Source organism: Engystomops pustulosus, chromosome 3 (assembly GCF_040894005.1).
Source record: "Engystomops pustulosus chromosome 3, aEngPut4.maternal, whole genome shotgun sequence".
In the NCBI taxonomy this organism is placed as follows: domain Eukaryota; kingdom Metazoa; phylum Chordata; class Amphibia; order Anura; family Leptodactylidae; genus Engystomops; species Engystomops pustulosus.
Window position 1 is genome coordinate 77,868,789 of NC_092413.1, and position 26,389 is coordinate 77,895,177.

General features: G+C 43.9%; 1 protein-coding gene across 1 annotated transcript in view; it reads left to right on the top strand.

Annotated features, from left to right (window-relative positions):
• Positions 1-641: 641 nt before the first annotated feature.
• GALNT2 (polypeptide N-acetylgalactosaminyltransferase 2) overlaps positions 642-26,389 on the top strand; it is a 78,795-nt gene continuing 53,047 nt past the window's right edge. The window contains exons 1-3 of the mRNA XM_072141168.1: positions 642-775; positions 21,023-21,116; positions 25,763-25,916. Of these exons, the coding sequence (XP_071997269.1) occupies positions 677-775; positions 21,023-21,116; positions 25,763-25,916 (347 nt within the window). The 5' untranslated portion in view covers positions 642-676. The remainder of the gene's footprint in view (positions 776-21,022; positions 21,117-25,762; positions 25,917-26,389) is intronic.

Consider the following 26,389-nt stretch of genomic DNA (forward strand, 5'->3'; position numbering starts at 1 on the left):
GTTTTTATTGTGTATTTTGCATGCGTTTGTGGTCTGCTTTTTGAAACTCATGTGATTACGTGCACAAACAGCAGGGAGAACAAGATGACTGCTTTTTACAAATCCCACAGCTGCCTGCAATTACTGAACATCAAGCATTGTCTTTTTAAAAACGCAAGCTAACATTTGAAAAACGCATGCACACATGTGTCACCGGCCTAAAGTTTGATAATGGAAAAAAATGATGGCTTGTGGAAAAAAAAGAGTGAAAAGACAGAAAGGGCCCGGTAAGGAAAACGTTAATGAATAATTCCAGGCTCCTGGACCATGAAGCCATTTATCACTCCATAGGATAAACCGAAGAGATTCCCCCGCGCATGCTCCTTCAGAGAGCTGAGCTCCCGAGTAGCGGCTTACTGTAACTATGGCGACGCCGCTGATCCCACCCATCCTGACCGGCAACCCCCTCAGTGATGTATGATTGGCTGACCAAGCTCAGCCCGACCTTTGCCCCATGACCTGGTGATGCTCACTGTTTCCTGCTTGCTGGCCTTGTTGCAGTCAAGGAGTCGGTGCCAGGAGGGAGAGTGGCTGACGCTGCTGGCGATTACACGGCACTCAGTGGGCGGAGGAGGAGGAGGGCGCGTGCGCCAGCGTAGATCGCCTGTGGCCGCCTTTGGACGCTGCTTCGTGTACAATGAGGAGGAAATCTCGCATTCTGCTTTGCTTCGCTTTTCTGTGGGTTCTAGGGATTGCCTACTACATGTACTCCGGCTCCTCCGTCAACAACCGGAAGGTAACGGGCAGGGGGCTGCGTGATGGCTGCCGGGGTTGCGGGAGAATATATATAGTGTGGTGCCGGCTCTCAGCCCTCTGCCAACATGGCCAGGACGGACGCCCGGCACAGCTAGGCATGTTCGGCATCTACTTGTTATGAGGAAATGACTGATCGTACAAAGTATTTCTACATTGCAACACCCAGGATAGATAGATAGAGATATGGAACAAACCATTGAAAGGTGTTAAAAGCGCAGTCCTCATACAGTCTTGGAACCAGATTTCCTCAAAAATGGCAGGAAGAAAATCTTGTAAAGTAACCCAAATCCAGTTGACCCCGTCATGGTGAGCGGGTTCTTTGGGGTGCTGACCCACTTATAGTGAGCGGGTTTCTTTTGGTGTGCTGACCCCGTTATGGTGAACAGGTTTCTCTGGGGTGCTGACACCGTTGTAGTCGTCGGGTGTCTTTGCGGTGCTGACCCCCCTGTAGTCGTCGGGTGTCTTTGCGGTGCTGACCCCCTTGTAGTCATCGGGTGTCTTTGCGGTGCTGACCCCCCCTTGTAGTCGGCTCGTGTCTTTGCGGGGCTGACCCCCCCTTGTAGTCGGCTCGTGTCTTTGCGGGGCTGACCCCCCCTTGTAGTCGGCTTGTGTCTTTGCGGGGCTGACCCCCCCTTGTAGTCGGCTCGTGTCTTTGCGGGGCTGACCCCCCCCCTTGTAGTCGGCGGGTGTCTTTGCCGGGCTGACCCCCCCCCCCTTGTAGTCGGCGGGTGTCTTTGCCGGGCTGACCCCCCCCCCCTTGTAGTCGGAGGGTGTCTTTGCCGGGCTGACCCCCCCCCCCCCCCTTGTAGTCGGAGGGTGTCTTTGCCGGGCTGACCCCCCCCCCCCCTTGTAGTCGGAGGGTGTCTTTGCCGGGCTGACCCCCCCCCCCTTGTAGTCGGAGGGTGTCTTTGCCGGGCTGACCCCCCCCCCTTGTAGTCGGAGGGTGTCTTTGCCGGGCTGACCCCCCCCCTTGTAGTCGGCGGGTGTCTTTGCGGGGCTGACCCCCCCTTGTAGTCGGCGGGTGTCTTTGCGGGGCTGACCCCCCCTTGTAGTCGGCGGGTGTCTTTGCGGGGCTGACCCCCCCTTGTAGTCGGCGGGTGTCTTTGCGGGGCTGACCCCCCCTTGTAGTCGGCGGGTGTCTTTGCGGGGCTGACCCCCCCCTTTGTAGTCGGCGGGTGTCTTTGCGGGGCTGACCCCCCCTTGTAGTCGGCGGGTGTCTTTGCGGGGCTGACCCCCCCTTGTAGTCGGCGGGTGTCTTTGCGGGGCTGACCCCCCCCCCCCTTGTAGTCGGCGGGTGTCTTTGCGGCGCTAATGTTCATGGTGCTGCAGATCCACCACTATTATTTTAGTTGTTCTTTTGCTACAACACAGTAGAAAAATGTGTGAAGAACTCAATTCCCGTTTTTTAGTTTTGGCAGGTTCTGAGCTGTATAAGGTGTGTGACTGTATGGATTTAACTTCATGTTTTGCAGATGAAGTGATGTTACCTGGTTTACCCTGAGGAGGGGTCTGGAGCAACAAGGACTTAACCGAATCCTAACTAACCTAAAGATTTACCTTTGCCCACATTATCTAATGTCTTTAAGGCACTGCATTACTCTTCTGTTATCTGAGTTGTCTCCTGCAGCTATGGGAGCAATTCGGGTAATAGCAGAGTTTATAATCTGACGACTCCTACTCCTTGTGTCAACAGAATACAGTCAATACTTACAATACCTGGACTTTGTGAGCGGGGGAGCGCAGGGGCTGCCACTTTAATCAGGGGTTTCTATCCTCCATTGGCATGTTCCTATCCTTGTGGGAGGATCCAGGAGTTGGCAGAATAAAAGCCATTGTAAAGTTTTACTTCATTCAGTCCTGTGTTTTTTTTTTTTTTTTTTTTTTTTTTTTTGGCTGTGTTTCTGGGATGTGTTTTCATATCATCTGAATGCAAAACGGTCGTCGCTCCCACACACGTGAGGGGGTGTTGTTGTTGTCCACCTCCACCATGTATATTGCTTGTATATGATTATGGTCTTCTAAACATCACTTGAAGGAAGAAAATACAAATGGAAGAGTGCCATTCTCTTTTTTTTTTTACTATTCAAGTGTTTTCATTCTGTTTTAAAACGCATTGCAAATGTTTTGGGCAAAACGCATCCCATTACACATGTTTTGCAAGTCCGTTTGCAATATGTCATATGAACATGGCCAAGGTAACAAAAGAGGTGCGGTCTTCCTTTTCCCAAAATGGCTATAAGTCTCCACAAGGCAGCCTTTATTGGTGATCTCTCCGTAAGGAGAACTCTTACTCCCTGACTCTAGTATCATAGTATATAAGGCTGGAAGGAGACGCAAGTCCATCAAGTCCAACCTTTTAAGAATTAAATAAATGTTTTATCCCCATAACCCGTGATAGTTTTTCTCTCCAGAAAGTCATCCAGGCCTCTCTTGAACATGTACATAGAGTCCGCCATAACAACCTCCTGCGGCAGAGAGTTCCATATTCTCACTGTTCTTACAGTAAAGAACCTTTGTCTATGTTGATGGTAAAATCGCCTCTCCTCTAGGCGTAGAGGATGCCCCCTTGTCCTGGTCACAGGCCGAGGTATAAAAAGATCTTTGGAGAGATCCTTGTACTGTCCGTTCAGGTATTTTTACATTGTAATGAGGTCTCCCCTCAGTCGTCTTTTTTTCTAAACTGAATAATCCCAAATTTTGTAATCTGTCATTGTATTCTAGTCCCCCCATTCCCCTAATAATCCTGGTTGCTCTCCTCTGCACCCGTTCCAGCTCTACTATATCCTTTTTATACACTGGTGCCCAAAACTGTACACAATATTCCATGTGTGGTCTGACCAGGGATTTGTATAAAGGAAAAACTACGTCTTTATCATGAGAATCTATTCCTCTCTTGATACATCCCATAATTTTATTTGCTTTAGCAGCTGCGGCATGGCTCTGGTCACTAAAATTTTTTACCATCCACCAATACCCCCAAGTCCTTTTCAGCTCCAGTTTTACTAAGTAATTGACCGTTTAGAACATAATTATACTTTTTGTTTCCATGGCCCAAGTGCATAACTTTACATTTATCTACATTAAACCTCATCAACCATTTCTCTGCCCACTCCTCAAGCTTCCACAAATCCCTCTGTAATGCTAGACTATCGACCTCAGTATTTATTACTTTACACAGCTTAGTATCATCTGCAAATATTGAAACTTGACTGTGTAAACCCACTACAAGGTCATTAATAAAAATATTAAAAAGAAGTGGCCCCAATACTGACCCCTGTGGCACTCCACTGGTAACATCAACCCAATCTGAGAATGTGCCATTAATGACCACCCTCTGTTTTCTATCACTAAGCCAATTACTTACCCAAATACACAGATTTTCTCCTATTCCCAGCAGTCTCATTTTATATACCAACCTTTTATGTGGCACGGTGTCAAATGCCTTTGAAAAGTCCAGATATACAACATCCACAGCGTCCCCGAGATCCAGTCTTGAACTTACCTCCTCAGATTAGTCTGACAGGACCGATCTCTCATAAACCCATGCTGACGCTGGGTTATAAGGTTGTGCACAGTGAGATACTCCAGGATAGCATCTCTAACAAACCTCTCAAATATTTTCCCCACCACAGCAGTTAGACTCACGGGTCTGTAGTGTCCGGATCGCTATTTGATCTTTTTTTGTATATTGGTACCACATTTGCTATGCGCCAGTCCTGTGGAACATAACCAGTCCTCAGTGAATCTTCAAATATTAAAAATAACGGTCTGTTTATCACCGTACATAATTCATGCAGAACCCGGGGGTGTATGCCATCTGGCCCCGGTGATTTATCTTTCTTAGTGGTTGCGAGGCGGCGCCGTACCTCATCCTGGGTTAAACTGTTGACATTCCAAAAAGAATTTACATTATTCCTCATTGCGTCTTCCACCAGGGGATTTTCCTGGGTAAAGACAGTTGAGAAGGCGACATTCAGTAGATTGGCCCTTTCCTCATCTCCTTCCACCATGACCCCCATGTTATTTCTAAGGGGACCCACGCTCTCTGTTTTTAGTTTCTTATCATCTACATACTTGAAAAATAATTTGGGATTATTTTTGCTCTCCCTGGCTATATTTCTCTGTCATTATTTTTGCGGCCTTTATCTGCTTTTTACAGGATTTATTTTTCTCTCTATAATCCTGTAATGCCTCATCGCTACCTTCACGTTTTAGCACCTTAAACGCCTTATCTTTCTCGCTTATTGCTTTCCTTACAAGACTAGTTAGCCACATTGGCTTTTTCTTGTTCCTTTTATGCTTTTTCCCATAAGGTATGTGTTTCTCACAGGACTTTTTGAGAATATATGAGAAAAAGTCCCTATTACTTTTGTTCTTCCCCAATCTCATTCCAGCCCCCCTTCCTCCCCCATGGACTATGACTCTTCCCAGCTCTCTATCTACACTGTGTAGTTGCCCTCCCCCCAGGTCTCTAGTTTAAACACTCCTCCAACCTTCTAGCTATTTTTTTTCCCCCAAAACAGCGGCCCCCTCCCCATTTGAGGTGCAGCCCATCCCTACTGTAGAGCCTGTAGCCGACAGAAAAGTCAGCCCAGTTCTCCATGAACCCAAACCCAACTTTTGAGCCACTTATTTACCTCCCTGATCTCTCGCTGCCTTTCTGGTGTGGCACGTGGTACAGGTAGTATTTAGGAGAAAACTACCTTTGAGGTCCTTGCCCTGAGCTTATGGCCAATGTGGACCATGACCGCTGGTTCCTCACCAGCCCCTCCCAGTAATCTGTCAACCCGATCTGCAACATGCCGAACCCGAGCACCCGGCAAACAACACACTGTTCGGTATGCACGGTCTTTGTGACAGATTGCCCTGTGTGTTCCCCTAATAATCGAATCTCCCACTACCAGCACCTGTCTGACTTTGCCTGTGCTCCCATTACCCTTCTTACTGGAGCAGACATTCCCCTGGTTATCCCTCTCATCCGCCAGCCTGGCAAACTTATTGGGGTGCACCAGAACAGGACTAGACTCCCTACAACTCTTCCCTCTACCCCGTCTTCTACATGTTACCCAACTAGCTGCCCCCTCACTCTGCACCTCCATACTTCCCTCCCCACACCCATCTTCCCCAGAGAGTTTGTGCTCCAGGAGCAGCAAACTTCGCTCCATATTGTCAATTGCCCGCAGCCTTGAAACTTGCTCATTTAGATCCAGAATCTGGGCTTCCAGATGAGCAAAAGCCTCACTCAGCTAAACCAATTCCCTCCACTGTACTGAAGAGATGGGCTGACGAAACAGTGCAGTTTACACTTGGGAATTTGTTCCTTCTGTGATAGATATACTAGTTTGGCACACCAGCCTTCCGAAACGTTATGCTCGATGGTAAGGGGGCTACCTTACAAGGTATTAAAAGATGTATGGTTTTACCTTTCCCATCGTGGAAAACTTCATTGTATATTTCCCAGAATCCCCTAGTGGAGCATCAATGGCTAGAAGTGTCCAAAGGCCTGCAAGGTGGCCTTAATTGGCAAACTCTTGGTAAAGAGAACTCTTACTCCCTGACCAATGAACATTATCTAACATGCCCACCACCTAATGAATGCAATGCTGGAGGGCTACTGTGTTACAGCCCACATCATTTTTTGAGGTTAAAACAAAAAAATGCATATAAGTTTACTGTATATATAACTCACCTGAGGAGAATCTAATCGAGTACTGTATGTTAAATTTTACCTACATTGGCCGCTTGTTCCTGATTGACAGGTACTTGGGGACCAGCATTGCTAGTATTCAACTACAGATATAAACAACTCTGTTTACTTTGAGGGGTAGAAAAAAACTGTGTCACAGATGCCATGCTGCAACATTGAGAGAGCTCTGTTATGTTGAGCACTTTATGCCATGTTACCAGGGTGATGTCATATAAGGTCCTGTTAAATTTGCACAGTCTACCCCGTGTAAGTATATGATTACATGAAATCATAGCTGGCTCAATGAAGTTTGGGGAGGGGAAGAAGTCCATGGGTGCATGCTGGGATCAGCCATGTGATCTGAGGAAGAGATGGGGTAGACATTGCAAATGTAAATGAACTTCGATGATTTCACACTGGTCACATGACATGCTGAGAAGAGGCATGGGACATATGAATAGGTAAACGGGAGGGGTCGGCCGAGTAGGACACATTCCATTAATGCCATAAAATATAAGGTTGATTTATGAGGATGTGAGGGAAACCATTTTTAGCTAAGAGTGACTGTGACTAGGGCTCTATGGGAACCTGTCACTAGCTGTATTTGTGAAAATGTGGTGACAGGTTCCCTTTAAAAGTCCGTACAAAGTCCAAAACATAAGCTTTTATTTGATGATAGCAGTGTGTGTATATGCTTAGAAAACTGGAACAATAAAATGAGTTGCAAGAATGCAAGTGAGTTAATCCAGCTAAAGGGAAATGTGAATGTATATGTCTAAATACACACTGAACAGCAGCAAGAGCATGCAGAGCAAAGTGTCCAAAGGGAGAGATGCACGAACCTACATTGGTGGTCCAGGGTGGTACTGTGTCCTTACGTGTATTGGCATAAACACGTTCAGGGGTTCATTGTAAATTCGACATTGTGCAATAAAGTATGGCTGGTCCTCGAATTAAAGACACCTGACTTACAGACGGACCCCTCTGCCCACTGCAACCTCTGTTGAAGCTCTCTGGATGCTTTACTTTTAGTTCTTTTGATAATCCATGTTCCTTTGCTCAAAATTTTTTTTTTTTTTTTTTTATATAATTGTATTTTTATTATCATTTTCAAAACAATGTAACAAATAATTTGCACGTATTTCACATTGAGATTTTCCAATAATAGTACAAACGAGAAAACAAGTATTGTCCCCAAAGAAATTGACAGCTCAAATTTCCCATTTACATACTGGGGTACATAGTTTAACAGTGCAATGTTTTCCTAATAGTAGACCAAATACCAAGGAACGCTTGAACTTCATGCTCAGTTGGTCTAGAGGGGTTGGGGAGGGGGGGGGGGGAAACCAACAGAAGACATTCAGACGAACTCACCATGACAACAATTAACACTCGGGTAGAAACGATAGGGGTGACCACCTCACTCTCCTCCTCCTGCCCGCTCCTCTATCCAGTAGCGATCCCAACGTTCCCAGGTTTTGTCGAATAATGGGATACGATTGTTCAAGGAGGCGGTCAAGTGTTCCATACTGCGAGTCTCCCTTACCCTAGCGAGTAGGTCCATTCGGGAGGGGGGGGCCTGCCTTTTCCAAAATTGCGCTATCAGGCATCTTGCAGCTGTGAGTATGTGCAAGCTCAATTTTGTGGCCGACTTGGCCATGGGCTGAGGAGAGACGTTTAGCAAGTAATACAGTGGGGATAGTGGAATGTCCACCGCTACAACCTCCCGGAGGAGAGACTTTACCTCCTGCCAGAAGGGCTTCACCAATGGGCACGTCCAGAAGATGTGCTGAAGAGTTCCCCCAGGCGAGCCACATCGCCAGCAGGTGTCCGGCGTATCTGGAAATAATCTGTGCAATAAGGATGGGGTATGGTACCACTGCAACATCAGCTTGTACTGATTCTCCTTATGTGTAGCACATAAAGAGGTTTTAGCTGCTCTATTCCAGATCACCTGCCACGTGTCTTGTGATATTGGACCCCCCACTATGCTTTCCCATTTGGCCATGTATGGATGTGCTATAGGGTCATCTGATCTTGGGTGTAGTAGTATCATATAAATATCTGATATAAGACCAGAGGTGTGGGTAGCGGTTTTGCAGATGTGCTCAAACGCGGTGGGCACCGAAACCATCTCAGTATGGCTTAGAGACTGCAGGAAGTGCCTAATACGAATGTAGTGGAAGTTGGCTGTATGTGGGAGATGGAATTTATCTTGCAAGGCAGGGAACGGCAAAATCTTCCTATCTCGGTAGTCTACTATGTCTGCGAATCTAAACAATCCCTTCTCGTGCCATGGTTTAATTTCCTGCCCAACTCCAGCCTGTTGCATAAGAGGGGTGTGTAAGAAAGATTGCATAGGAGAGCATTGGGATACCAGCGGAAACCTGGTCACACAGGCCCTCCACAATTTAATCGTGAATGAGATGGGTCCCAATTGGGGGTCAGGCAATGTAGGCGCCTCCTCAGGCCAGAGGTAAGAGTTGGGGTGGAAAGGGGCCAACCATAGTTTCTCAATCTCCATCCATTTGGAGAATGCCAGCAAGGTAGACCACGCTGGGATTCATCGCAAATGTGTTGCCCAGTAGTATCTGGTAATATCCGGCACCGATAGTCCACCCTTGGATTTGTGAGAAATTAGAACAGACTTGGAGACTCTGTGCCTCTTTTTGGCCCAAATAAAATGTAAAATTGATGCTTGCAGGGACCTCAGAGCACCCAACGGAACCGGCACCGGCAGGGTTTCAAAAAGATAAAGCAGCTTGGGCAGGATAGTCATTTTGACCGCTGCTATCCTGCCAAAAAGAGAAAGAGGGAGACTATTCCAGTTATCCAGCAGAGTCCTTATTTCTCGGAAGCTATCAGGGAAGTTCTGCCCATAGAGTGTGTTGTACGAGGGGGTCAGGAGTATCCCCAGGTATTTAATAGCATCAGTTTTCCAATTATATCGGAACGTCGCCTTCAATTGATCAACCAATGGTTGGGTAAGATTAAGGGGTAAGGCCTCTGTCTTTGAGGTATTCACTTTATAACCAGATAGACGACCGTACTGCTGTAACCGTGCTTGTAGGTTAGGCAGAGAGATTAGGGGTTGAGTTAAAGTGAGCAGGATGTCGTCCGCAAATAGAGACAATTTAAATTCCCTATCTCTGACCATAATACCATGAACATTAGGGTCTTGTCGTATGATGGAGGCCAAGGGTTCAATGCAGAGTATGAACAGGAGAGGAGAAAGTGGGCAACCCTGACGTGTACCATTCCTTATCTGCAGAGGTGGGGAGGATGCATGTGGAAGCTTAATTTCAGCTGTAGGATTTGAATACAACCCCCTCAAAGCCTGGAGAAAGGGACCTCTTATTCCAATGTGTTCTAGCACTTGAAACATGAAGGGCCAGCTGAGGCGATCGAACGCCTTTTCTGCGTCTAAACTGAGGATCAGGGCCTGGTCGTTTTGTTTGTTGACTACATCAATAAGATCAATTGTTCTCCTCGTGTTGTCGCCGCCCTGACGCCCTGGCACAAAGCCCACTTGATCTTTATGAATTACCTGGGGGATCCACTGGATCAGGCGATTGGCCAGCAATTTTGTGAATATTTTCAAATCAGCGTTCAGAAGTGCAATTGGCCTATAATTAGCACAGTCAGTTGCATCTTTCCCGGGCTTAGGGATAAGGGTGATGTAGGAATGAGTAAAAGTTGTAGGCATAGGCTCACCTTGTAAGAACGCATTAAACACTTTTGTCATATGCGGCAACAACACAGGGGAGAAGGTCTGATAATAGAGATATGTGAGCCCATCCGGACCCGGGGATTTCCCGTTGGGCATTCCTTTGATCACTTCCTCTATCTCCTCCGATGTTAATTCTGAGCTAAGTGTCTCAATAGCCTCCGAGGGGAGGCCCGGGAGGGAGCAAGAGTTCAAGAAATCTACTAGCAACGTTTTTCTAAGATCCTCATCCAAGGGCAGGGTGTTTGGTAAAGAGTACAATTTGGCGTAAAAATCTTGAAAACGAGAGGCAATCGCCCTCGGGTCATGCAAGAAGTTGCCCCCAGAATCGCGTATAATATGGGGAGTTTGGTGATCCCTCCTCTCCCTCAATTGCTTCGCCAGGAGTGAGTGGTGTTTATTTGCTTGTTCATAGTACCGTTGCTTAGTAAACACCAGCAGTTTCTCTACTTCCTGGGTCTGAACCTCTCGCAACTGTTCCCTGACCTCAATTAGCTGTTGGAGTCTTCTCCTGGTTGGTTTGGCTAACAAAGCTGCCTCCTGCTTATCAATTTCTTTCCTTAGCTCTTTCTCCAGATGGACCCTATTTCTTTTCAATCTGGTTCCCTGTTCAATGCAGTGGCCTCGGAAGACCGCTTTATGAGCTTCCCACATCACAGGAATGGAGGGAATGGAGTCCTCGTTAAACTGAAAATACTCCCGCAACGCCCCATTTAACTCTTCCTTGATCAGGGGCTTTTTAAGGAGGGATTCGTTCAGGCGCCAGTGACATACCCTCGTTGTAGTAAGACCCTCTCTAAGCTGCAGAAGGACTGGCGCATGATCTGACCACGATATGTCCCCCACCTCTGCAGTGTGCATCATTCGCAAGAATTGTATATCTCCAAACCAATAATCTATACGGGTATGGGTGCCGTGCGGGGCGGAGTAAAAGGTAAATGAGCGGTCACCCGGGTTGCCCACTCTCCACAAGTCATACAGGGCAAACCTCCTGATGACTCTACGGAATGCGGCTGAGATGGTGTTTTGCGATCTAGTGGTGGGGTTGGGATCAATTGCCAGGCGGTCCATATTTTCTGAAAAAATGACGTTGAAGTCCCCTCCTATCAGTAGGGGTGCTGGTGGAAGTTTAGCTACCTTATTCAGGACTTTAGTAATGAAGCGGACCTGGGATGTATTGGGAGCATATATGTTGCATAAAAGTACGGGCGAGCCGAACAATTTACCCTGAATGATGATAAAGCGGCCCATGGGGTCCGAAGTCACCGTCTCAGGCACTATGGGGCACGAAGTTGAGAACAGGATCGCCACTCCTGCCTTTTTGTTCTCAGTGGACGCCGTATAAGAGACCGGGTAAAGATGCTTAGCAAAGTTAAAATTCCCTGTCGCATCATAATGCGTCTCTTGTAGAAACACCACATCTGCTCTACTTCTCTTTAGCTCATTAAGCGTGAGTCTTCGCTTACGAGCTGAGTTGAGCCCTTTTACATTAAGCGTCAGGAACCGGACCATGGTTAGCTGGTTAGCGGATACCCCCGTGCCAGACCCGCTGCGCGCTCCTGCGTGGTATGCGCCTGGACCCAGGGAGGGAGGGGATGAGAGGGGCTATATGTAGCTTCTACAATCAGGCTTCAGTATGTGAGTGGGGAGGGGTGCTGGTGTGTGCACACCCAAGATGTCAGAAACACTAGGAATAAAGGGTAAGGAATGTGACAAAGGGGAAGGACAAAACTTGCACACTACAAGACAGACAATGAAAACGAATAAAAAACCCAAGTAAGAAAATAACAAGAAAACAAGAATAAATTCCCGAGTCTATAACCAGGGAGAGGAGAAATCTCCTGATCCTGGTGCAGGCCTACTCAGCCGAGCTGCCCCTGAAGTAGGGGAGTATAGTCGGCTGGTCTGGATTCACCACCTCCTATATAAATCCCAATCTGGAATTAGGAAGCAGGATCCAGTAAAGACCCACCTAGTGGGGAAAACGTGGTATAGTAACCCTGGAAAGGAGAGAAAAATGTTTTTCCTGCAAATACAGTACTATATTAACTTGAGTACTTTGGTATATCACTAACTATCTAGAGAATCCGGGAAGTGACCCCGATGCCTTTATGCAAATTACTATCTAAAAGACGTTAAGGAGGGAAAGAGTATCCCGAACATAAGCAAACATAGGCAAGCATAAGACCCCCATTAAACTGTAAAGGATATATGCCCAGCCGGCGTTCTCCTCTAATCATAAGAGTCCTGGGATGGAGCTCTGGTTCGTGGTCTTCTTCTCTTGTGTTGCGGCTGGCTCTTAAACTGCTGTTGGCGCAGCTGGTGGGGGAGAGCCCCCCAATCGTCCAGTCGTGGAATCGGAATGTTCCAAATGTCGCAGAATTCCTGAAGCTCCTCAATCACAGTAAGCGTGGCCGTAATTCCATCTTTGGTGGCCGTCAGGGCAAAAGGAAAGTTCCAGCGGTAAGAGATGCCGTTCTCATGCAGACTATCCAGCAATGGTCGCAGGATCCGCCTCTTCTGAAGGGTGATTCCAGAGAGATCCTGATAGAGCTGTATGACATCTCCCTTGAAGTTGAAGTTCTTATTTTTCCTCGCGGCAAACATGATGCGTTCCTTTAATTCAAAGTCGTTCACACAACAGATGACATCCCGTGGGTTTCCTCCCAGTGTTTTAGGCCTCAAGGCTCTATGAGCTCTGTCAAGCTTCACCTGTATCTCCGGCTCTCCTAATAGCGCTGAAAAAAGTGCTTGTAGTGTAGCGCGAACATCCTCCTTGCCCTCCACCTCCGGTAGACCCCTCACCCTAATATTATTACGTCTTCCTCTGTTATCGAGATCTTCCAGGTGCCTGGCCATATCTTGTAGAGTAACAGATTGGGAGTGCAAAGTATGTTGCGTATGTGTGATCTGACGCCTTGAGTCTGCCTGCGCAGTTTCCAGCTCATCAATTTTCTGCGTCATACACTGAATATCGCGTCGTACCTCTGAAATTTCAGACTTGAACGCTTCTTTAACTTCAGCGATCAGCGATTTAAAGTCCTCTTTAGTCGGCAAATTCTGGAGATGAGCGTGCCAGTACGGTTCCGGAGCTGATGGCCTCTTGTCTGTCCTAATGTCCATGCTATATGGCTCCGGCGATGACGCCCACTCTGGGGAAGGAGCTGCATATCGGGTGAGGGTGGGGGTAGCACCCAGCTCCTCTTCTTGCTCTCCTGACCTGGGGACATACGGGGTACCCGGGATGAATTCTCTTGGCAGTGTCCGTTGAGGGGATCATAGGGGGGGACCCCTGGGGTGTCCCCCATATCCTCCATTATCATCCTGGCCAGGGCCCGGTTCATTCTCCTGGGGCTGTATCTGAGGTGCGGTGGTAGTGTTTGACTGGGAGGGCTTCACCTCTCCGGCATTGTGCTGTGGGGCTCCCTGGTCAGTGTCCTGTAGTGGGGCCACCTTATTGTGGCGCTGCTGCGCCGCTGTAGTTTGGCGCTGCTGCGCCTCTGTGGTTTGGCGCTGCTGCTCCGCTGTGGTTTGGCGCTGCTGCGCCGCTGTGTTTTGGCGCTGCTGCGCTACAGGGGAGCCACGCTGTCCTTTAGGCTGGGGGCTAAGATGGCGGCCTGGCGCGGCCTGTGACGGGCCGGCTGAGCCTTTGCAGCCCGCATGTGAAGGCGGCGCCGCGGTAGTCGCCGCGGATCCCCGTCTCCCCGCTGCTGGTGTGGGGGCCTTAGCGGACGCCTCAGGAAGCTGCGGTGAGTCACCTTTTAGGTCGTCAGGTCTCCCGGCTGCACGTGGGCCCGCGGATCGGAGGAAGAAGCGGGTAAGCGGCGTTTCGCCTGTCCGACCAGCGTTTCGGGTTCTCGAGGGCTTCGTTCCCCTTCTGGGGGTCTTTTTTGCTTTTGGGGCCAGGATAGTTCCCCTCCTTATAGCGGAATTAGGCACCGGGGCTGCGGAGCTCTGTTAATGTGCGGCCATCCTGTCCAGGGTCCAGACCACGCCCCCCTTGCTCAAAATTTTAAAAATTAAATTGGCAGTGGGCAAAAATAATTTGTCTGAAGCTACAACTATAACTATAAAGTATACAGTATCAGTTCAGACTTGCATACAAATTCAATTTAAGTACAAACCTAAAGAACCTATCTTGACCATAACCCGGGTACCACTGTATTTCTGCACCATGTACCTTGTGTTTATTCATGGCGTCTCTTAGGTTATACTTCTATTCTTTCCCTTTTTTGTAAGTCCAGTGTTATAACTCGCTGCTAGATGGATTTTTGGAATGGTGCCTGCAATCTTGTGGATTGCTATTTTACTCATGAATATATTCGCATAGGACTTCACATTGACCTTGACGTGTAGGAAATGCATTGTTTGCTCTCTAATTTTGATCTTCAGAGTACGTATCTACTGCCAGTGCAATTTCTTTTCTGAAAAGACCCCAAATCCTTTGAGGTTTTCTCACACAGGTTCAGATCCTGTTAATGACATCAAGCTCCTATACAGGTTTATAAGTTGTAGTGAAAAATCTGTGTCTATTAATACTCTAGTATCAAGGAGTAAACATAGGTTTTTAACTGTGTTGCAAGGGACACGTCACCTGTTGTTTCTGTGTTGTACATCTTCTGCCAAACTTCCAACTGGCCAGGTTCACATTGAGCACATCGGGCTACAAACTCCCCTGTACATCTTCTTCCTCACGTTCCTCATAAACACGCCTCCTGCTAAGCTGCAGCATAGACAGGGGAACAAATGATTTGTCTGGAGATGTGACAGCCAGACTTGGATCAACTTGGGAACGCCCGGCTGACTCCATTCACAGCGTTACACTGCACAGTTGGGGGAGGGGGGGGGGGGGTCGAGTCATTTTAGAATTCACATTTATAATTCACTTATTTCATTACCATGCAGAGCAGCTCACTACATAAAATGAGGTAGAACCTTCCGTTTGGGGGTTACAGTGGGGACTGTTAAATACCCTGCACAGCGTAAATACTTTGCAGCGAGCCCCTAGAGCAGTGGTGGCGAACCTATGACACAGGGTTCCAGAGGTGGCACTCAGAGCCCTTTCTGCGGGCATCCAGGCCATCACCAGAGAGGACTTCAGGACTTGCTGTGCAAAGAGCTATTTTAGAGTGGCAGCGCTATCTGGCACTGCTGGAGGAGTGGGAAGGTGTGGACAGATCTGGATTATCATTGTAGCTCCTGTTCCGGCCTTTCCTGTTTATGGGACCCTGGAGGGAAACTACAATGAAAGCTGTGACCGAACAGGGAGTATAAATCACAAATTAAATTTCTATGTTGGCGCTTTGCGATAAATAAGAGGGTGTTGGTTGTTGTTTGGGCACTCGGTCTCTAAAAAGTTTGCCATCCCTGCCCTAGAGACATCATTAGGTAAAGAACTTGCGTACAATACATGATCTAGAACTTAAGTTGTGATTCACCTACTTGAAGACAAAAGTTATTAATCTTGCTCCCCTCTTCCTATGGAAAAAAAACATTTCTGTCACTACATTAGACATGGTATATACTGTCGAAGTTACATACACAACTTGTAAAGGCAGGGAAATGGCAAGAATTTAGTCTTTTATTAACCTATCCTAACCATATGGTAAAATGAAAAAAACCCTTTAATGGAAACCTACCATCGGAAATGTACTTAAGGTAGATCTGATGGTGGGTTCCTTGTGACCTTCTAAACCCTAATCTCTCTTTACCCAATCCAATGATGGGTTCTAAGATAGGCTGCTCCTTGTTTAGCTAATATGCCTTTTTTTTGCTGGAGGCTGTGGAAGAAAAAGCTATACCATGCCCCAGTAGCCTCTGCAATCCTCGATGTGCTCTTGCTACCGCTGCTGCAGTCCTGGCACCTTTGGAGCAAATGGCTGCGCTCCCGTCAGCATTGAAGCGGAGCTACTGCACATGTGCACAGCTCCAAAGGAGCCTGCAGTATTAGGAGGGATCGTAAAGGCAACGGGGGCTGGAAGACGCTTTTGCTCCCACAGCCACTACACTACGGCCCAGTAGCCTTTGGTAAAAATGGTTAGCTAAATAAAGTGAATCTTAGTTTCTAAACTATCATAGGATTCAGGTTAAAAAGAACCTACAATTAAATCTATCTTAACAGGTAGATTTCTGATGGGATGTTTCCTTTAAATCCACATTATGCAGATTGATCTCATGTCAAGTTTTACCTGTGCTGAAAACTATGCATTATCCGCAATAATCCAGGTAGTAATCCACAGACACGTGTAGAGTTAGTGGATTCCTCCAGGTAGTTGGAATGAAATGACGTCGAGGTGTGCCTTGTGGCCCCTGAAGTGTAAGTGTAAGCTGTTACATGTCTATCGGTGAGTACTGCATGCTATGTAATATGACATATGGACCTGCCTACAACACCAATAAAATATTGTGGAGACTATATAGTTTATACTATGTAATTATAGGGATTGGATATCGGAGGTGGCTTGTGTATTTTGTATAGTCCATTTTCATTCTGGGCTTCCATCTCCCTGATTATGAAGTCTCCAATTATTACTAATAACTTTTTATGTACTGTATTGTGATATTGGACCTGTGTATAGACTAATATTTGGTTATTGTCTTTTATTAAGATAAGTAGACTTGCCTGTTTTCTCTCAGTGTTGGTGGATAGTCTGGACCATTTTGTTAATCTGCCCAAAGATTGAAAAATGTATTTGTTAATATTGCAGCTGTGGTGTATGCGAGTCTTGCCTCTGGCACCTTTTACTTTTGGCTGGTGTAGAAAGAGCACACATTGCTGGAGTGCATATTCGGCTCTGTTTATCAAATCTTTTGGTATGTTTTTTTTTTTTTTCTCTTTTCTGAATGTGATCAGGACACCAGCTTTAAAGGAAATCTACCACTCAAAGTGAAAATAAACTACCCATACTCCTCTTCACCTCAAGGGCTGGTCTTATTTCATCTCGACTCACTGGGAACTCCTGAAAATTAGTTATAAAAAGCAGCCCACAGCGGGGGGAATGATATCTGGTTCTACGGGCCGCAAATTATTCACGCCTGCTCAACATCTTCTTCCTCTCACAGCATTGGAGAGGGAGGTATTTTGTCATGTGAGAGGTGTAAATAATTAGCGGCCCGGAGCATCGGACATTGGAGCATAGGGGAGTATGTGTATTTTCATTATACTTTACTTGAGTGGTAGATTTCCTTTAAGGCTTAATGGTAGTTCTGAGGGGTTTAAGTGACACCTGTTCAATAATTTGTTCTTCAGGATTTGCATAGCATGTTTTCCAGATGGAAAACCTCCTACAGATAGCTATAGCTGCTGAATAGGAGCGGTAATGAGCTTTTCTCAGACTGACTTGAGTAGCAGTAGAAATGGGATACATATCGTAGTCATATGTTCCTTCTGCCAATCACTTGGTAAATATGTTACTAAGGAAAGGATATCTACCAGTAAATGGTATTATATATTTAACCTTTTTTCTTAACGGTTAAAAAGAAAAAAAATAATGGGACTCATTAATGAAATTAAAAGCAATTTAAAGGAAACTTGCCATCGAAGGTAGATCTGATGGTAGGTTTGTAGTAACATTCTAAGCCCTTAGCTATCTTTCCCAAAACCTATCGTATTTTCTAACCTTATCTAAACTTAAACTACTGTACTAATTTTCGGCAGAAGCTACTTCTTGTCCCAGTAGCCTATGCTCCAAGTGTAGATAAGGTTAGAAAGTATTATAGTATTGGGAAAACATAGTTTAGGGCTTAAAATATTACTATTAATAGGTAAATACCTGATTGTAGGAAAAGTAGATTTCGGTTATTAGTATATTTTGGATTGGAACCTGCAGATCAAATGAAATGATTTGCATAAAAAAAATAATACTAATAATATAATAAGTAAGACAGCTATGCATCCCATCCACAGGACTAAAAACATAGGTTGTATGGCCAATAATTTGGTTAATTAATTTTTCTGATAAAAAGCTCAGGATATGCCTCTTCCAAATAAAAGGTCCAAAACCATAATTACTAACTAACCTACGGAAGCAGTTTTTTTTTGTTTCTTAAATTGACTTGGCTGTAGTTTATTACAAGGAACTTAAAACAGTCAGTGTCTATTTATATAGCGTTGCATTTGTTTGGAGCTTTGTGCATATGTTTGATGATCCCTAAGAAGATTATCAGTCGAGAAGAATTAACACAGCTTTCTGGCGCATTCTTTTTTTTTTTTTTCCCTTCCTTCTTCTCTCCTCCTTGTCGTTCTTGCCAAATAGGTTTATATCTTATCTGGTTATTCGCTATATGTTTTTCTCAGATTAAATGTTTATGCTGCGACCTCTTATAATTGGTGCATCCCGGGGATCCGGGATTTAAGCTCCTGTAAATGTTTAAGTGATGTCCAGGTGATTTTCTGCTATGGATGCGGCTTTCAACAGATGCGTTTACTTAGTGGGAATGGTTTGTATGAACAGACATTATAATTTTACGTCCATTACACAGCCAGTAATACATGATGATGGCATGTTTGTTCTTTGAGTTCATCCAACCTGTTATGGAGACGAGATAGTACAGTATGCAATGGAGCAGTCTTCTTGGTATATAACCATATGCCATCTGCGCAGTATAGCAAGCATTCTTAATAATGGCAATATTCGTTCATGTTGTATTGGCTCCTTATCTGGCACACATCTGCAATACATACCTTACTGGACCAGTGCCAATTTATTGTTATTTTTTTGGAATGGTCCCATGGTGCATTAAGATGAAGAGCATTTCGTAGACAGAACTGTTTTTCCTTAATCACTCTTAGTCTATTATTTATTGGGATCCATGTTGTCCGTTTTACGCAAATCTGCCCTGACAAAGGGAGAATGAATCTGTTTTTTGAGCCAAAATTCAGCATGTTTTTCTGCAGGTAGCCTCCGATCATTGTGTTAAGGAATGCCCTTGCCTGTCTGACTGTTGCTTGGTATTAATATTAATTGCACACTTTTTAAAAAGTTTTATAAATAAAAAAAAATGAATACCTCTTCATCCTTCATCCACCACTATCCAGTTGTGGTTTCCTGTTTTGGGTCCAAGCTTCCTGCTGAATGGTGACTTGTCTTTTAAACTGATCTTCATCGCTCACTGAGAGGGGGGAAAACCTTTGGCTTGCTGATGCTTTGCCATTTATATTGTCTTCCCATATTTAGGAACTAGTTATCAAAGCCTTCATGAGATGTAAAAGGGTTTATAATACTTCAAGATTTATTATTATAGTTAGGAATACATATAGTTTGAAAATGTATTTATTGTCATAAAATTATGTGTAATTGAATCATTTCTCAAAATTGCTCATGTTTTCTAAAAATGCAGTATGTAAACCTTTTAGCACGATTGTAACATTGCATAGTAATGCTATAAAGTTCCTGCCTTCAGTGTGGCCTTTGATCACTTCTTCTCCAAAGTCTCCAAACCCATTTTAAATCCATTTATAACAGTTGTCCACTTCACATACCATTTTAACCACCAAAAATGGGTCCTGCTGGCTAAACACTGGTTGTAATAGTGATGTTTGTCAGCAAATGAATAATTCAGTGGGCATCTCCTAGTGTTTTCTATGGTGTTGCGATAAATACATGAGCTATCAGAACGCCTTTGGTTTACACCGAAGGAAACCTGTAAAGTAGTAAATAAAAAGCAAAGAAAATTTTAATGGAAGTAAAAAATTCTAAACTTGCCCCTTTTCTCTAGAATGCATCTATAAACATATTAAATTCCCTACAGTACCTTACATAAAATAATTATCGTATACGGTGAGTTGCATAATGGGGGGGGCTTCACAATTGGTGCTGTTTTTTTTTTTTTTTTTTAAATTATGCTTCCCATAAAAGTTTTAATAAAAAGTGATAACACAGTTTTCAAAATAGTTTTAATGAAAACGTCATTTAGTTCTGCAGGTGTTTGAAACCTTTTTTCTTTTCTTTTTTTTTTACAGAGCTGTGTAAGTTATGACCGAATGTGGCAACGCAAAAACTTTTTAAAAGAAATTTAAGCGTTCAGAATTGCTATATATGCTCAAATATACCGTAAGCTGAGTAATTCAGCACACTTTTTGCACGTTGTTAAATGTCAAGCTCTCTACAGAGCAGTAACCGATGTCATCACCTGGCCATATATGGTATTTCTACAATCTCCACTCTCTTGTTTGCCATAGAAATAAACTGCCTTTATGTAAATAAAGTGTAATAAACTTTGATTGCCTTAAGAGACTACTCTGGGTGTGGAGTAGCCTCTGTGAACTCTGGGGGCTAATGCTGCCCTCTGCGTGTCCATGCAGACTGTGAACGCAGCGGCACGGACCTTGCGAGTGCAAAGGCCGCCCCTTTCACATAAAGCATGATGCCGCTGGTGATTACATTAGCGAGGGGAGGCCGCTGGATAATATATTTCCCACCCTAGGCTTCTACACGAGTGAAAGTATAAAACTGTTTTCCCAGTTTGTGTCAAAATTGGGTGCCTGAGATTATATTTAGGTCGGATTATACTTGAGTATATATGGTAATAAAACTATATAAATTTAATATCTTGGTAAACTTCCAGTCCTAAGTAAGAATAGAATGGAATACGCAGTAAAAGCCAAACCTGCTAGTAAATGGTGCAAGAGCACAAAACACTGAAAAGGCAATGCATCCTGAAGGGGTTTAATAAGGGGTTTTGCACTCAAAAGGCAGAATAAGGAGTTGTTGATCATGTGCCATACTGTAGGCAGGTCCATAATAAAGTTTTTAATTTATATTAATAATTTTCCTGGCTTCCCTCCTAAATTCAACCACCTTCTACTCTTTTAGGATGACTGGAATGTAATTGGTGCAGTGAAGAAAAGAGATCCACACAGCATCAATGAAGAAGAGAAAGCTCAGAATTTGGAAACTCTACCTCCAGGTAATTTCTAAATTACTAAAAGCTCCAATCCAAAGAACGTAAAATGCCCGAAGTGCCAGGAACAAAATGCAAATTTCCTCCACATGATGTGAAACTGCAATGTGGTACTGGAATTCTGGGAGGATATACATATAGAGGTAAGCCGTATGTCACTACAGGTGGCTCGCTGTATACTGATTCATAATTGGATATCCCCTAAAAGACCGACCATGGCAGAATGGAATAAGAGACTAGATAGAATACAAATTTTGAAAAAGTTAAATATATAGAATTAGGAAAGGAGGAAAGGTGGCAAAAAAGATGGCTAGATGATAATGTAGAGAAATAACTGTGAGGAGGAATTATGTATATGTATGTGTATGTATGTATGTATATTTTTTTAATTTATTTAATTTTTTTTTGTTTGTTTTCTTTCTTTTTTTTTTCCCCGCTGACTGGGAGGTGTGAGGAGGGAGGAAAAGGAATAGATTAGGAGGAAAGAAAAAGTAAGAGGGAATCTGAGGATAAAGAATAGCACTATGATATCAAATATTTATTGTTGTAGTTAAGGTGATTATAAACGAGCTGTATAAGTGAAAGTGTTATGGTTATTTCTGATTTATTGAGATGCTCAGATATATATGGATAATATATAGTGGATTATTGGAGACATATAGTATATTTCTAATGTACTAAAAGGTTAATTAACAACGTGTTGATATCTTGTGATTGTTAAAACTATCCCTCACTTTTGATGTTTTTTGTAATATTTATGGAAAATTTGAATAAAGAAAATTTAAAGTTTAAAACAAAAAACTAAAAGCTCCAATCCAACACAGTTCTGGTGGATTGGATGGAGAATATGTTAAATGTTTTACAAAATGTAAAATATTGCACACAATTTATACAGCAAAAAAAATGTTCATTTTTAACGTTGCCTGCATCACAAGCTATGCATAACTTTATAGGTATGTTGCCCATAGCAACCTTTTATAAACACTGTTTAGATTTCAAAACTGCCCATGGCTGCTTGCTTGGCTATTTGCCTTGCTTCCATTGACTTGACTGCTTAAATGAGGTGACTGCCAATACTCTATGGATTCTCCAAACAGTGGTCAGAGGTCAGGAGATCTCAGCGCAGATAGGTGCAGGTCTCATTGGTGGGGATATGTCCTCAATAGCAAAGATGGGAATACCCCTTTAAGTGCTTTAGACAAATGTACATACTTTAGGAAGTATGTAGTTCATGGTGATGTTTTACACACAAAATGGCTGAACCTAGCAGTTTAACTTGCGCAGCAAATTGGTAGAACATTCTAAAAGCCATATCTTTTATGGCTTCAACAATGCATTTGACACCTCTTTAATCAGGACCATGGAGATAACAAATATATAGAGTTTACAACAAACAATTTGACATATAAACCCCTTCACGCTCCGTGGTGGATATATCCGCTGCAGAGCTATGAAGGGTGTATAAAGAGGGCTCACAGGCTGAGCCCTCTTCATACAGAGATGGGCTTTGCTACATTTCGCAGCAAAAAGCCATTGCTAACACCCACGGTCAGTGCTTGCACCAATTGCGGGTGTTAACCTGCTGTTTGCCGCCAGCAAAGTCGCCGGCATCACTGTAAGCATGGCGATGCATGGACGCCGCCATCTTGCCTCCGACGTCGCTCCCCCGAACGTCATCATTTGGGGCGGTGGCGATCCATTGCCATGTGAGCCTCGGGTCTTCGTTTGACCTGAAGCTGCATGTCTACTGCCTATTCATTACAATGAACCAGTGGCTCTTCACTAGTCATAGATCAATGGCACTGATTTAGTAGACACTTTAAGTTTCAGTAAAAATACATCTACCAATGGCTGTTCGTGTTCATGTTATATTATTTGTTTACTGTATGTTCACAGTTTATTCTCTTGTGGACCAGCTTTACATTGAAAACCCTAGCTAAATCCAGTTAAACAGAGATGTCTCTACTCACTGTACCATCTCCCTGATTGTATGTACTGGAATTCTGTTTTCTGTGTAACCTGTATTTTGTAAAACAATGAAAACATTTATACCAAAAAAGAATTGGGTTCAAAGCTTAAGGGCAGGACCCCCAAGGTAGTTTTCTCTGGAATTCTACTTGTGCCATGCGCTGCACAGAGAAGACGGTGGGGGCTCGGAGTTAAATGCACGGCTCAGATCCTGGTGTAGAGCAGAGGGATTTGGGTTCCTAGAGAACTGAGCTGACTTTTCATTGTTGTACAAGCTGTTTTCCACCTTTTGATTTCAAACCATGTGAAAATTGTTCAAAAGTTCGGGATACCTTTAGAAACCGCAATCCTGGTTTAATTATTTTAAACTCTTAACCGGAAAAAGCAAAAAAAAGGTGGGAAAATGGAAAGCCAAGAAATAAAATCGGCCAAAATACAAAATGAAAGACAGGTGGCCAAAGAGAAAATATTTCTTAGAAAAACAAATCATACGTATATCAATCAGAAAATGGGGCATTGATGACTGGAGACCAAGAGAAGGTGGAGATACTAAATGGCTTTTTTAGCTCCGTTTATACAGTAGAAGAAAGAACTTCTGACATGGGTGGTGCCAGTGCGGGTCATGCATCCTGTAATATTCTAGACCGGATCATGTCTACATTCAGCCAATGTAAGCTACATAAAATCAATGTGTACAAGGCTCCTGGACCAGATGGGTCACACCCCAGAGTTCTTAAAGAACTCAGTTTTGTTATTGCTGTTGCTGTCTAAAATCTTCAGAAATTCCCTAATGATACGGTGCCAAGTGACTGGCACAAGTAAATGTGGTGCCAATATTTTAAAAAGTCTCTAGAATGTTGCCAGGCAAGTGGTGTACCCCAGGGTTCTGTGCTTGGCCCACTACTATTGAATTTATTTATTAATGATATAGAGGTAGGAATTACTAGCACTGTGTCTATTTTTGAAGATGACACCAAACTGTGTAGTGAAATCAGCTGCATCTTAAGCCAGCAAGGTCTTGTCATGTACCAAAAGTGGTACAGACACTCAGGACAGGGATGTAATATTACCACTGTACAAGGCATTGGTTCGGCCTCACGTGGTCACAGCAGGGATAGCAGAGAGCTTCAAAAACTGTCTAGATGCCTTTTTGCACCTAAACAACATTGAAGGTTATGTTACACAATGGTTTCCTCTAAATCTTTTCCTCATTCAGTCCCTTCCTTGGTTGAACTTTATAGACATGTCTTTTATTTTCAACCATATATACTATGATATTATGAATAAAACAAAACAAGGATGAGGTATAAAGCTTTTCAGACACCTTTTGATAACTCATGTAGTTGATCATTGCAATCTGGGGCTAACGCTAAGTAAATTACTGGCATCGGAACCAGGTCCGTTTGTAACTAGGAGTTTTGTAGTTTGGGTGTTCCTAAGTCGATGACTGCCTGTATTGCGAGGTTCTGCCCAGGTTATTCTCCCATGACATTTCTAAGTATCTGGGGGACTGATTTGTGGTTACTTCTGACTAATGGCATGAGGTTTTTATCCCAGTAATATTCCCTAGCATATTACTAAAGATAATTCCCTCGGTTCCTGAGATATTAGTCAGACAGCAGTAGGTGATATGGAGCGCTTATAACAGGACTCGTTTTTGGTTTACTAGATGTAGAAACAGATTTTTTATATTCGCAACGCAATGTCTGGCAGGGGTTTGATACCGTTACCACAGATGGCTCTTATTCATTGTTATAGGGCTGTGCTCACACATAAAGTAAAGGCTCTTACACCATTTGCCTGCTGCTGCAAGGGTAAAAACTCCAAACACAGGAGAACCCCTTAAACCCCCACAGTGGTGTTACACAGCTGACACATCTAGAACCTGAAAACTTTCCGGGCTGCGTTCAGAGTTTTTATTGCACTTTGAAATGCAAGCCAAAGGCTTTGTGAAGGCTCTTGGTCCTTCTATTTTTATTATTTCTATTATTTATTGATTAATAACAAGCACCAGGTCTTTTAGTGCTCATTCCTCATCGCAAGTGTTTGTGTTGTAACACACCTGTGATCTGGACAAGCCTCTTCATGCAGCCTTTGAATTACGTTTCAAAATGCAATTCAAACGCTGTGTGTGAAAAAAGCCCCAGGATCTTCAACACCTCATAATTTAGCTGAGCTTTAGTAGCTACAGAACTAACGCCATAATTGTATCTTGCTGAGGTAATGGCAAGGCAAGCGGGGACCTGGTAAAGGCTAATATTACTCTTGGTCAAACAGGCACATATCATTTTGAAAGAAATCGAAGCATCGATTGCTATGATTAAACATAGAAACCCATATATATGTTGTATCACTGTAACTGTATTGCAAATTTCAGTAAAGTTAAGACCTCGACAATTAAAGTCTTCAAAGGGTCAGTGGAGAGGTACAAAAAATGTTCATAAGGTTCAATTAACATATACAGCTTGCCTTTCAAATACTGGCCCTAATTGAACTGTGGTGGGAATGTAAAAACACATTGACCAAGCGGGTAAAGGGTCCTGTAGGTTTTGTTTCAACCTTGAATCCTTCATTCAAAATTTCTTTCACAGTGACTATCCCCTGACTTTCATATAGCTGCCTTCAGAGGTCTATGACTATCACTTCCCTGTAGATCGTTTTATTACATTACTTCTTCCCGCCAGGCAAGGTTCGGTGGCAAGACTTTGATCAAGAAGCATATGTTGGAGTTACAGCAGTTCGTCCAGGTCAAGATGCTTATGCGCGGAACAAATTCAATCAAGTGGAAAGTGACAAATTACGGATGGACAGAAGTGTTCCTGATACAAGACATGACCAGTAAGTGCATAGAGTTTTCAAGAAACTACCCACCCTCCTCCTAGGGGAACCTACCCTGCTCCAGCTCTTGTGTTGCACAGGTATTTCCAGTCTTGGTCACCTGTGCCTGTGGCCTCCTCGACACTTCGGTAAATGGGTATGTTTGGCATAAAAAGGAATACTTAAAAATATAATTGTACCTTATCTGAGCGGGTGCTGTGTAATTTTGTAAAGGTGAAATGCTGGAGATGACAAAAACAAATTTGCCACCATACACACCTTACACTATAAATAACATATTATTCTTGGAACGTTGTTTACATGAGGAAAAGTGGGCACTACATTCATAGTACAGTAGTAGCCCACTTTCCTCCTCTTTTCATTATTTCTATTTACGTCTGAGACTCAGTATCTTAGTATGAGCAGACATCACGTAGTTACTGTTGGTAGTAAAGACCCTTAAAACTCAACTCTGAATATTATTTGTTCATTTG